The sequence below is a fragment of the Cryptotermes secundus genome, unplaced genomic scaffold (assembly GCF_002891405.2).
Source record: "Cryptotermes secundus unplaced genomic scaffold, Csec_1.0 scaffold290, whole genome shotgun sequence".
In the NCBI taxonomy this organism is placed as follows: domain Eukaryota; kingdom Metazoa; phylum Arthropoda; class Insecta; order Blattodea; family Kalotermitidae; genus Cryptotermes; species Cryptotermes secundus.
Window position 1 is genome coordinate 14,498 of NW_019727395.1, and position 13,823 is coordinate 28,320.

A 13,823-nucleotide genomic window follows, 5' to 3' on the forward strand; every position below is an offset into this window, starting at 1 on the left:
ATCGTCATGGCATAGTGCTAAACGAATGCCCTGTTGCGTCTGAAGGGTTCTGACGATGTCTTATAGCACTCAGGATTGCTGGATTCTAAGACGAAGTCTAAAAACAGAAAATGACACAACTTTTCCGAAACTGGATCTGTCCAGTGATTGAGGTTAGCACTTTATAACGGACCCAACAGAGTAGGTGTCTCTCTCACCCCTCACCTGAAGTAGGAAATATATCTTTTCCGAAACTTTGTGTCCTTTTGTGTTTCTAGAATACCAGAAGATGGAAGTCCAGAACCCCAGTAATCCCGAATTTCTCTGTTATTTCCATGTAAAATTGAAATTAAGAAAAATAAAGTTAAATTGAGCCTTGGATGAATTTGGATTGAGTTTCAGTCAGATTTATTTTACTCTTATACAGTCAGTATACTCTGCAATGTGACTGTGTACCCCGGTAGATCACTGAAGTTTCACATGAACGTACGGCTTCCATGATTCGAGTCCAAGGGTAAGCCAAGCAGAGCGGGCCGCCCTGAGCAAACTGCTTTCAAACTGCTATTTTCACATCAACTTGTCTGTAAGGAAGAATCTGTGAAAGAAATTTCAGTGACCACAAACCGTTAGGAGCTGTACTGTCACACAACAGTGTGGGGTTCATTATTGTATAATAAGGAGATGAGATCAAGTGCAAGCAACAGATCAGTCAGTTTATTATCTCAACCACATTAAATGTTCCGGTCTTTTTCACCATCGTCAAGTGTCTACGAATGAAAACAATAAGTGTATTGAGTCTATTCTGAATTATACGATAAAATGGATCCATTGTCAACGTCATAAATTAAAATTTGTATACATGTTTAGGGGTGACTCTACGAAAATACCGGGTGTTCCTAAAAGAATGGTGGGGTTTCATTGCCGTATGTAACACCGTGGCGGCAGGGGGTGTGGAGGTATCCCTCCTCTGCCACCACTTGTAACGTCGTGACGACGGGAGTGGATTGGTTGTCTCACCGCTGTCGCCACTTGTAACGCCGTGGCGCAGGGGGGCGTGCAGGTACCCCTCCTTGCCACCACAGCTTGCGCTGTAAGGAGTCAACACCATAATCCTAGCTTACCCTCAGCTAGGATTCTCCCGTTTCGGGGTTTCCTTCTCTCATAAGGCTGCCACCATCTATTATATGTCCTAAGAGAGGTGATGTAAGTACCAAGGGCCGGTAGCGCGTAGTCGAGCGTTCACTGTTTGCTGGCCCTTTCTTCCTCGTCACCTCTTATCATTGGCGTAGAGCGGGCGTGTCAGGTCTGACCCGCCTCTACCTATCGTCTGTCATCTATATTGTGGGAACTACCCCCTGACATATAGTCATAGCTCCCTCTTGACAATTCCTCATATAGTCTACAGGTAGCAACGTATTACATTATGATTACATTTTAAGGGGGCGTTGCTATCAAGGCTACTAAACGCTGCCTGCGTGGCAGGTGCCTCTCCCTGTCCATTCCTAGTACCTCCCCTTAAGCATTCGGCTGCTGCTGCTACCTTTCATATTGGTAGGAGCTGCGGGATCGGTCGTGGAAAGGTGATTTTGAGGAGTGAATCACAATCCCGGTACATCCTACTCTAACTAGCCTGTCTATTTACACTCTTATTTAAATTATTTACAATATGAACAAGACCGACCTACAGTCGGGTCTACATAGGGTCTTTGCTTCATCCTATGCTTCCTCCTGTTTTCCCTTAACATAATTACCCTTAATTATACATATTAAAAGCCCACATACTCTATATTTATCACTACACACTATCAGTAATCTTGACACATACATCATAACACAGACATATTGCCGGCCTATCTCCTAGGCAATTACATGTTACATAATTATTACTCTCCCCTAAGGACTCGCCGAGCACACTGGAGATTGCTATCGATATTTTCCACAACACCCTTATCAACAATAATATTTAACAACATGGCTTATATGAGCAAACGTAACTTACGTGAAATAAAAGATGCAGGCCCACTGCCTCCGCTCGTAAGGCCCATGTTGAAGAGAGCCTCCGGCTGACAACTCAATATTATGTGTTAGATCAGATCCCAAGTCTCTCGAAATTCAGTAATTTATAGTTTCAATTTGCTAATTCAGCTGTTGACGACAGAGGGTATATAACTCCTCCATTTTGTTCTCAATTCCCAAAGTTATATTCTAATTGGTTATTATCGGTGGTTGTGGGAGGGCCCATGGCTTCTCATCACTGCGTAATTAATAATATCATTATCCTCCAGTGGCCGAGTGAGGCAAGCTTCTTGCTAATGCGGTTACGCATAAATGCTGACCATCAATATTCTTAACCTAGTTGCCTGTCCAGGTGTTGTCATACTAATGTAAGGGCTGTAAACACTTTCCGCAAGTCTCGAACATTTAGTTAATGGCTTAAATTTCCAATTTCAAATTTGAGACACTACACCGTATATCTCCGTCAGTTTTTGGTGATGAAAAGCAAAACATATACGGACTCATAACGCGGCTCTCAAATTTTCATTTTGTATATCGCGCTCTTTCCTAGTTCCATTTCCGACAGTTAGGAGGCGTGAAATGTAAGATGGCGACCCAGCAGGAGAAGGCCTATTGCGTGCTGAGATTTCAGGTGTCTAAATCCATCGTTCAGTGCGCCGTGAATTTCGTGTACGTTTTCAGGAGGCGCCACATGAAAACAACATTCGCAGATGGTACCGGCAGTCTGTGGACAGTGGATGTCTCTGTAAAGGTAAGAGTTCTGGGCGGCCACGTGTGCCACATGCAGACGTGAAAAGAGTGAGAGAGACGTATCAGAGAAACCCAAGAGAATCATTACGTAGAGGAAGCAGAGAATTGCAAATGCCAACAACGATGTTGTGGAGGGTGCTGCGTAAGCGGGTAATGATGAAACCGTATAAGTTGCAGCTGTTGCAAGCTCTGAAACCACAAGAAAAGGTAGCCAGAACTCATTTCGCTGAGGACATTAAAGAGAAGATGGAAGACGATGGTTTCCTGGAACATCTCGTTTTCAGTGATGAAGCCGATTTCATCTGAGTGGGTTAGTTAACCGACACAACGTACTTTCCGTATGTCCAAAAAGTATCCGACTTTATTTTTTCTGCTGTAAGTAATGGCCAAAAGGGTGGGGAAACTGAGCGTAGTGGTATAAGGGACTTTAATGCTCATGCGTGATTCTTTGCTGACTCGCAACACTGCCGGACGCGTCTGTGGCTGCCGGATAGCGAAGTGGTGTAACACGTGTTCGTCGCATTCTCGTTTCGCCCAAGATGGCAGAACGCTTGGAGCAGCGATACTGCATTACGTTTTGTCAGAAACTTGGGGATAACCAAGCGGAAACAGTTCGAAAAATTCAGCAAGCTTTCGGCGATGATGCAATGGGGGTCACTCAAATTAAAGAGTGGTTCAACCGCTTTAAACATGGCCGTATGTCGGCGGACAGTGAGCAGCGTTCCGGGAGACCGTCAACCAGCCGAAATGCTGATGTCATTGAAAAAGTGCGGACACTGATCTTGGAGGATCGTCGTTTGGCCATCCGTGAAGTTGCTGATGAAGTTGGGATCAGCAGAGGTTCCACAAACACAATTTTAACTGAGGATTTGGGCATGTTAAGAGTGGCCGCAAAATTTGTGCCCAAGCCGCTTCCGCCGGAGCAGCAACAACTCCGCGTTGAGGTCGCGCAGGACATGCTGGAGTGCGCCAACAGGGATCCTGAGTTCCTGAAGAAAGTGATCACTGATGACGAGTCGTGGGTGTACGGATATGACCCGGAAACCAAGGTCCAGGCGTCACAATGGAAGCATCCAACATCCCCGATGCCCAAAAGAGCACGACAGTTTCGGATCAATGTGAAGGTGATAATGACTGTTTTTTTTTCGATTACCGCGGTGTTGTGCATCATGAGTACGCACCACTAGGCCAGACTGTCAGTAAGGAGTAGTACCAAGAAGTCCTCCGCCATCTTCGTGATGCAGTTCGGCGCAAGAGACCGGAGCTGTGGGTCGCACGCAACTGGCAGCTGCATCATGACAACGCCCCAGCTCATTCATCACACCTGGTTCAGGGTTTCCTGGCCAAGCACAGCATTCCGCAGGTTCGCCAGGCTCCCTACTCTCCTGACATGGCTCCTTGTGTTTTCTGGCTGTTCCCGAGATTGAAGACACCGCTAAAAGGCTCCCGTTTTGACAGAAGCGAGGACATCATACAGAACGCGACGGCGCAGCTGCACTCCATTCCAAAAGAAGCCTTCCAGAATTGTTTCCAGCGATGGAAGGACAGCTGGGCTAAGTATGTGGAGTCACAAGGGGCCTACTTTGAAGGCGATTAGGTATTGTAACCACCCAGATGCAGAACTTTTTCTTCCCGGCCCAAGGACGGATACTTTTTGGACAGAGCAGTATCTGGGGGACACAAAATCCACATGCACAGATTAAGCACGAGCGTGATTCTCCGAAAATTAACGTCTTCTGTGTGTACGGGCCTTTTTTCTTCGCCGAAGCAACAGTGACTGGTAACACCTATCAAGACATGCTGGAAAATTGGTTGTTTCCACAACTGGCCAATGATTCCAATGACTATATTTTCCAACAGGGCGGTGCCCCCCCCCACACACATTTCCATAGCATTGTAAGAGGCTTGCTTAATCTGCTCCTTCCGCAGTGATGGATTGGACGTGCTGCAGGTGAAGATGCCCCCCTTCTCCGGTGGCCGCCCCGATCCCCGGACATAACTCCATGTTATTTCTTCTTGTGGGGGTGCGTGAAGGACATGGTTTATGTACCCCCATTGCCCCAATCGCTCCAGGATCTCCGAAACAGAATCAATCGTGCTGTGGAGACCATCACACCTGAAATGCTGCAGCGGGTGTGGCAGGAATTCGACTATCGCATTGATGTGTGCCGGGTAACAAAAGGTGCGCACATAGAGGCACTTTGATGGATGTACATAAAATTTGGAGAGTTAAGGTTCCGATTGACACATGTTATGATTGTACATGGTAAGAAATACGAAATATATACGTATCTAAAACACCATCATTCTTTTAGGAACATCCTGTATGTTTGCAATGTTATAGAATTATAAAAATTTATAAAATGTGTAAATACAATAACATGTCATCATCATCATCATCATCATCACTGGCACGACAGACCTTTGTGAGCGCTGGCCTTCCTCAGGATTGCTCGTCATTCTTCTCCATTCGATGCTACATTCCTCCAGGGAAATGCAAGAAGGGGTGCCACAAGGTTCGGTCCTGTCCCTTACTCTTTTCAACTTGTATAATATTGACGCCCCCAAATATACGGTCATCACCTGGCCCTCTTTGCGGACGACACATGTCTGTATGCGACAGATCGCAAGAAGGGTGGTGTTAGAAAACTCCAGCGCGGTCTCAGCTCAATGGAGACCTGATGCGAACGTTGGAATATTAAAATTAATGAAGACAACACTCGGAGGTCTACTTTACTCGTAGTCGTCGACCGCCTGAGTCTTGTATTACTCTAAATGGACGAAATACTCCATTTGTAAATAGTGCAAATACCTAGGTGTAATCTTCGATAAAAGAATTACATGGAGATTGCACATAGAAATGATCGAAGCCAAGGCCTTCAGAACATTCATTAGAGTATATTCCCTATTCATAAGTGAGAGATTAAGCAACTGACCCTCCATAAAGCTTTTATTAGAGCCGTAATGACTTATGCTTACCCCTCCTGGGAGTTTGCGGCAGACACCCATCTAGTTAAATTACAGCGCCTGTAAAACAAGGTTCTCTGCACCATTGGCAAATTTTCCGAGGCGCACGCCGGTCCAGGATTTGCACATGGCATTCAAAATCCCATACGTATATGACTATATAATAAAATTGTGCAGGCAACAGGCAGAAGTCATACAAAATCATGATAATGAGAACGTTCTCAACATCGGACAAGACGAAACACGAAAAAAGGCACTTGAACGGTGGGAAACAAAAATAAGTAACGCTGAAGTCACACCTCAGTGTATATGGCCCATTGCGAAATCTCTCCTTAAGAAAGACGGACCAAGGGCACCAACGGCTATTTATGGTTCTTCTGGTCTTAAATTTTATCCTTCTGAAAAAGCCAACGAAATTGCCAACTATTGGAAATTCAGTTCACACCACATGATCTGTGCGACGAAAACCATGAAGAGCGGGTGGAGGCTAGAGTTCAAGCTCTGCTGGAAACCGTAGAAGAGAAACCCCCTCAAAGGATCAGACCACGAGACGTACAAATATTAATAAAATCTCTGAAACTAAGAAAGGCCTGCGGAATTGACGACATCCCAAATGAATGCCTCAGGCACCTTCCAAGGGGACCACTGGTACATCTAACCCATCTATTTAATCATTGCTTTCGAATTTCTCACTTCCCAAGTACTTGGAAGGAAGCAAAAGTAATAACTTTACCCAAACCGAGTAATGACCCAAATTCCGTCAAAATTTACGTCCGATCAGCCTTCTGTCCACGACCGGAAAACCACTTCGAAAAAGTAATTTTGAAATTCCTCAGTAAACATATTGAAGAAAGAGGCCTGCTCAACGCAAGTCAGTTTGGTTTTCGTGCACGTCACAGCACGACATTGCAATGTATGAGGCTGGCGGACCACGTGACCCTTAATTTTAACAATAAAATGTCTACGGCTGCAGTGTTCTTGGACATCGAAAAAGCCTTTGATACCACGTGGCACTCAGGCTTGCTGTATAAGTTATCAAAATTGCAATCCTCTAACTCTTTGACCAAGCTTATTGGGTCCTTTCTTATTAAACGTAAATTCTCGGTCTCGGTCAAAGGCGAAATGTCAACGCCAAGGGAAATGCAAGCAGGGGTGCCACGAGGTTCTGTCCTTTCCCCTACTCTTTTCAACTTGTATATTAATAATGCCCCCCAAACACATGGTGTACATTTGGCCCTCTTTGCGGACGACACCTGTCTATATGCGACAGATCGCAAGGAGAGTTTTATTATTAGAAAATTCTAGCGCGGTCTCAGCTCAATGGAGACCTGGTGTGAGAGGTGGAATATAAAAATTAATGAAGATAAGACGGGGGGGGTCTACTTCTCTCGTGGTCGTCGACCGCCTGAGTCTAGTCTTACTCTAAATGGTAGAAATATTCCATTTGTAAATAGTGCAAAATATCTAGGTGTAATCTTCGATAAGAGAGTGACATGGAGATTACACATAGAAACGATCGAAGCCAAGGCCTTCAGAACATTTATTAGAGTATATTCCGTATTCAAAAGTGAGCGATTGAGCGCTAACATTAAACTGACCCTCCATAAAGCTCTTATTAGATCCGTAATGACTTATGCTAGTCCCTCCTGGGAGTTTGCGGCAGACACCCATCTAGTGAAATTGCAGCGCCTGCAAAACAAGGTTCTCCGCACGACTGGCAATTTTCCAAGGCGCACACTGGTCCGCGAATTGCACATGGCATTCAAAATTCCATACGTATATGATTACATAACAAAATCATGCAGGCAACATGCCGAAGTCATACGAAATCATGATAATGAGAATGTTCGCAACATTGGACAAGGCGAAGCTCGCCACAGGAAGTATAAGAGACTTAAACTTGGCGGCGGTCAGGCATACGACCGTTCAAGTGACTAGGCTGCCGTAATAGCGATTACTACTAGAAATAGGGCATAATCTGCTGTATAATGCCTGGGTTGACAGAGGCCTTGTACATATTGTACATAGAAGGTACAAATAGGATTTGTAAATTATAAAATACAGACAGTGGACTCCTTAAAACACACTGACTGACAAATGACAGACCCAACCTCTTGTCAGAGAGGGCGCCCCAAATGGACAGGACAGCAACTTTCACAAAGAAGAAAACATCTGGTCATGAGCCCCAGCTGGGGCTCGACACCAAGACAGACAGACTGACTGACCGTCAGTTGTAACATGGCCTTTTCCTTGACCTTGACCGGTATCATCAGTCTTCGGTTTGACTTCAGTCTACGATCAAGCCACACTCAAGCAACATCAGTCGGCTGGCTTCGTCGCCAGCGCTCGGTCTTCGGGGGCATCGGCAGGCTGCGCCAGGCACGACTGCGTCGGCCCTCCGGCTTTCTCACACCCTACTCACTGGGGCACCTCGCCTGGACTCGCCGGTGGTCGTGTTCCTGTCCGACCCACTGGGCATGTGGCGTAGCCACTGCCTCATCACTCTTACAACCGCGCTGCGCTAGCCACGCAACTCCAACTCACTTGCCGCACGGCGATGGCAGGCTGCGCCAGGCACGACTGCCTCGGCCCTCCGGCTCTCTCATACCCGACTCACTGGGACACTTCGCCTGGACTCGCCGGTGGTCGTGTCCCTATCCGATTCGCTGGGCATCTGGCGTAGCCACTGCCTCATCACTCATATGACCGCGCTCAACGACCAGCCTTTCACCAGCAGCCGCCGCGCTGCGATCAAGCAACCTCTACCATCTGCCGCACCGCGATCAAGCAACGGCCGCACTGCGGCCAGTCCACTCACCGCAACTAACCTCTCTCCCTACCGGCGCGCGCCGCGCTACCTCACCGGTCAAGCATCTCAGCAAACCAACAAACTGTTCCGAAGAAGTGGGTTGTCATCGGAGTAATGACAAAACTACATAAAACCCCACAGTTTATTTTTTGCATTTTTATTTTCAGCTCCAGATAAAAAGTAATTGTTAAAGGTCTCCGCAATTACTTGCTTTTCTCTAATCCATTTTCCGTCCATCTGTAATGTGCGTATTTTTTCTTTATTTGGCCCCTTATTAGTTTCTAATTTTACTATATCCCATGTGGTTTTATTTTTATTTTTCGAATTTTGAATTTTGCTATCATAATTTAGTTTTTTAGCTTCTTTAGTGACCTTAGATAAAATTTTACAGTATTTGTTATAATAGTTTATTAATTCTGAATTATTACTCTTTCTACATACCGTATAGAGTACTCTTTTAGGTTTACAGGACGTTATTATTCCTATAGAAATCCAATCACTTATTTTATTTGAAATTTTAATTTATTTTTTGAAAAACTGTGATAGTAAATGTTTAAGTAAGTGTCTAAAAAGGAGTTAAACATTATATTAACATCATCACTAGAAAATGTTGAGTCCCATGTTTCATAAATTAGTTTAATTAATAAGTCATTTATTGTGTGTTTGTTTATTTTCCTTATTATTTTAAATTCTTTAGCATGTGCTTTTTTCACACATTCCTGCTGATAGTTTGAGGGACCGAAATATATAGTGCGATTGATACAATAAAGTGGTAGTTATTGCTTTCATTTGATCTCAATTGTTTCATTATACAATAATCTAACCCACGTCGTTGTGGGACGGTGCAAAAAAGTGTTTGTTTCTGCGTTTGTGCCTGCAAACATCGTGACATCTATTGTTGAATGTGAGAAATGATTCAAGTTTTTCCTTATTTAAGCAGTAAACGTCACATCCGTAATGTCATTCTGAGGAAAATGGCGGAAGATGTAGAGAGTGTTCCTGATATTACCACACAAAAGCAATTAATTCAGGCTCAAATAGGAAAGACGATGGTTAAAGGGCAGACATGGTATTATTACTTTATATTTTTGTTGAATATTTATTTTAGATATGTTGTGGTTGTTGATATGATACAATGTCTACGTTTCTTCTTCAAGACCGTGACCCATAATTTTAGTTAACCAGATATTCATTGGTAATAGAAGCCGTGCACCTGAGAATAAGTTGTGTTTATAGAAGTTTTCGCACACATTTTTAGTTTGAAATTTTGCCAAACTTAATAATAGTTTAGCCCCTTTCTTGGTGCTTTCGGAAGACTTATGAGAATTTTCAAATATAGTCTTCAGAGGGAGGTAGAGTTACAGGTTATTGGGCACATTGTTGCAGTCATTCAAATTGTTTCTATGCAGATCTCTTTCTAGGGCGAATTAGATGTATTCAAGTGCAATTATTTCATTGAGCTACCTGAGTTTGGTTTTATGTGAAGATACTGCTGAGTGAAATAATCAGAACTTGCCAGAAAGAACATGTACTTTTCTTTCACTGACAATTTTGGTGAATTTCAATAAAGTGGGCATGGTGTTAGGTAGAGGGAATTAAAGGTTTCAAGTTTATTGTTTAAGCAGGCATAACAACACTGTTATCTCAGCAATGTTATTGCTAAAGTAGAAGTTTTAGTAAGTTAATGTAATGTCAGTGAAATTTTTATATTGTGTAATTAGTGACATCTTGGTACTTACTGTGTGGTTATATTGAATGCAGTCTTATTAGCTCTTTCTATGGGGCCCAACTGCATAGGTGTCTTCTTTTCTCACCTGAAGACGGAAACAGATCCAGTTTCTGAAATGTCATGTCCTCTATTACCTAGAATCCGGATGGTGGAAAAAGGCCAAAACCCAGTAATTCTGATTGTTCTGCTTATTAAGTACTCATTAACAGTAAGAATATGTGAGTTTTTAGTTATATTAAATTATTTTATGATTTATAATATGTGTGATAATATTTCAGTTAAAGAAGAAATGCAGAAATTGAAGGATAGGTAGTGCATGCCTTAAATCAGCAATGTCTTAATTTTATATTTACTTAGACATGAATATAAATATGATATAAATCTTTCAGCATGTCCAATGGGCAGAAATTGCACTCTGCGAATAAACATAGGAAGAACCAAAGTGTTGGTCTTCAGGAGGAATTGGAAGTGAAGCATGGAGACAGAATTATATTATGGTCAGGAGTGGTTAAAAGTCATGATATGCTATAAATTTGTGGGCATGATGCTACACATTAGTGCAGGGTGGAATATCCTTAGTGAACTACAAATTTATGATATTACCAGTACTTAAGGACACTATATTTCAGAATGAAGGCATATTATTTCTTCAGTGTTGTATTTCTGTTTCTGTGACACCTAAGTCCAGCACTCCTTGTTTATTGAGGTAATACCAAAGGTAGTTTTGTGTTATACCATTTGGCAGATAGAAGAATACTTTCCTTCTCCCCTTGATTATGAACTAGCCAGCGAAAGCACCTGTTATAAGAGTCTGCGAACATGATTGTTGTTTGTGTTGGCAAATTTCAAGGGTGTTTTGAGAAGTCCTTTATTCATTGTTGTTAGACTGTTCTGCTGTTCAGAGCTAGACTGCAAGATGACAGGTGGAAGATATGAATTGCTGGACTTACGGAAGGCTATGTTTACAGATTGTTCTTAGATAAGCAGTGGTGATGTGCTAGTAACAGTGTTCGTTGTTATAGGCACATGATGTGTTTTTTATTAGTTATTTGGGTTGATCATGAGTACAGTGTGAAATGAAACTTGGAAATCATAGCTGATGTAGTAGTAATGTTTCATCCAAACAATTTAAATTATCAGCTTCCTCATGTTAAGGACCATCCATTGCATATTGAGCCTGAAAGTGTAATAACACAGTCAGATGTGGTCACCAAAGAGGAAGTTAATGTTGCAGTATAGCAGAAAAAGGATTTTCTCCCTACCTTCACATCCACCTTCTTCCAGATCCATCCAGCCTCCTTGTCAGTGAGTACCAGGGTCTGTTTCCCATGATAAAGCAGCCAGAGCATGAAGCTGACTGCTTACCTCCATCTGGTAATGAGGTATGTCCACATGGCATGATAATCAAGTGCAAAGAAAACTTTACCTTTGTAAGAGAGACTATCATGTATGATTTTTGGTTTTTCTACAGATGTGACATCAGGATGAAATTAAATTGGTAGCCCTTTGCAAGACAAATCAATCTCTTAAGAAAGAGTATACCCGTTAGCAAGGCTGCGCCATATCTCAAGCGGTTAGTCGCTGGCTTCCCACTGCGGCGGCCTGGGTTCAAACCCGGGTCGGGTCAAGTGGGGTTTGTGGTGGACAAAGTGGCTCTGAGGCAGGTTTTCTCTGAGTACTTCAATTTCCCTTGCCAATCTTAATTCCACCAGATTCTCCATCATCATAATCACCTGGGGCAGGCTACAATAGGCCAATCAGTGGCTGCCGTGCTGAGTGGACCTGGTTGGACTCCACCCCCCACTAAGTGAATTAGAAAAAGAATTACCCGTTAGCAAAACTTTGTACACAGAGTTTGTTACTGCTGGTTGTACTTGCCACATGATGATATGCTCAAGGTCCATTGTCACGCTCTCAAGTCAAATATTTTGTCAGTTCTCCTAATTTTGCATGTGCCAGTATAGCGAATATTTGACAGTTATTGCAAGGGTTGGGGCTTCCAAGAATATTGTGACGTATTCCACTATGGAGGACATCCCCTCCCCCGCCAGCGGTGACATAACAACATCGGGCACTGTCGCTACTATGGTAACAGGCCAGTCAACACTCCGCCCCCCTCCCCCTTGGTGACGTAGCAGGGGATGCCGCGGTTGCTCTGCAGCAGTAAACAACTCTCGATAGCATTGCCCAGCAACACCTATGAGCACGGCGACTAGGCAACAAGGAATGTGGACCAGAATTCTTCATGAGAAGCTAATTGTTAGCTCTGTAGAAATTCCTTGCCTTTGATGGAATCTGTAGGTTCTTTAATGAGTTTACGATATCCCTATGCTTGACTGTATCCTGACTCACATGACTGCATCCTCACACTGTATGTTAGTATTTCCCACCCATCTGTGCTGAGATATAGCCTGTTTTTCTGCTCACAGTTGGTCTAGTTTGCATTTTGGATCCTAGGCTACAGGCATGAATCAGTTTATTGTTGTAAATCACAGATCATGGCCAATTCTGTGCAGTCCTCTCCAATTATCAGTTTTCCTCTTTGTTTTAGGTATTTGATTGACAGTAAATGGTTCAAGAGCTTCAAACATTACGTTGGAATGGATGATGCATGGGACACATCTAGTGGCACAGACAGTCATCCTGGACCTATTGATAACAATCCATTGTTTAATGGTGTGTATTTTTTCTTTGTTATTTACTGTTCATGCATGAGCTATGTGATGATGTGACACCAGCATATTATTCAAACGTTTATATATTTTATACGTGCAGTAGATGGTTTATTGACCACCTCTGTGGTCTAGTGGTCAGAGTTCCTGGCTACAGATCCAGAGGTCCCATGTTCAATTCCCGGTGCTACCAGATTTTCTGAGAAGTGTGGGTCTGGAAAGGGGTGCATTCAGCCTCATGAAGATAATTGAGGAGCTATTTCAAGGAAATAGTGGCTCCAGTCTAGAAAGCCGAGATTAACGTTCACAGGGATCTGTTGCACTGACCACGTGACACCATCCATTCACAAAAGTTGGCACTAACTTTGCCGACAAGTGGCGATCGCTCAGTTGGTATAGTTCACTTGTGGACAACAGGCCACGTAGTAGATGGTTTATTGCTGACTGTGCAATGATTATGCAGTCAGAGAGGACATGGTTGACATCATCATCTGATGATCTCTGAAGGTTTATGACAGTGGTCTGTTTTAATTAAAAATTATTTTGTTAGACATTGCCCATTGTCTTACTTGTATTTAAAATTATATGATGTTTTGGAAGCTGAATCTGTTCCAGTCATTAGGTGTAAAAAGGGTGAAATGATCCTACTGAGGCGAGTCTTAGACATAGCTAGTCACAGTCGGAAAATGAGGGAAGTTATGAGCAGCACATATATTCTGCTGGGATCAGGCATCATATATGGGAGGTAAGAGATTCAAGGGGTGAAGGCAGCATGCGTTGACGTGAAGATATTACGAGTGGGAGCAGGGAGTGCAACCTATCAGTTTTTCAAAATGTCATATAATTTAAAACCCAAATGAGAGAGTGGAGAGTGTCTAATCTAGTCATTATATAATTAGGT

At 43.2% G+C, this 13,823-nt stretch overlaps 1 protein-coding gene across 3 annotated transcripts in view; it reads left to right on the forward strand.

The window, feature by feature from the left end:
- Nucleotides 1-9,487: 9,487 nt before the first annotated feature.
- LOC111864667 (ubiquitin carboxyl-terminal hydrolase 15) overlaps nucleotides 9,488-13,823 on the forward strand; it is a 56,692-nt gene continuing 52,356 nt past the window's right edge. For all 3 annotated transcript variants that reach the window (XM_023852070.2, XM_023852071.2, XM_033751524.1), the window contains exons 1-2: nucleotides 9,488-9,590; nucleotides 12,802-12,926. In XM_023852070.2, coding sequence (XP_023707838.1) covers nucleotides 9,496-9,590; nucleotides 12,802-12,926 — 220 coding nt within the window. In that variant the 5' untranslated portion in view covers nucleotides 9,488-9,495. The remainder of the gene's footprint in view (nucleotides 9,591-12,801; nucleotides 12,927-13,823) is intronic.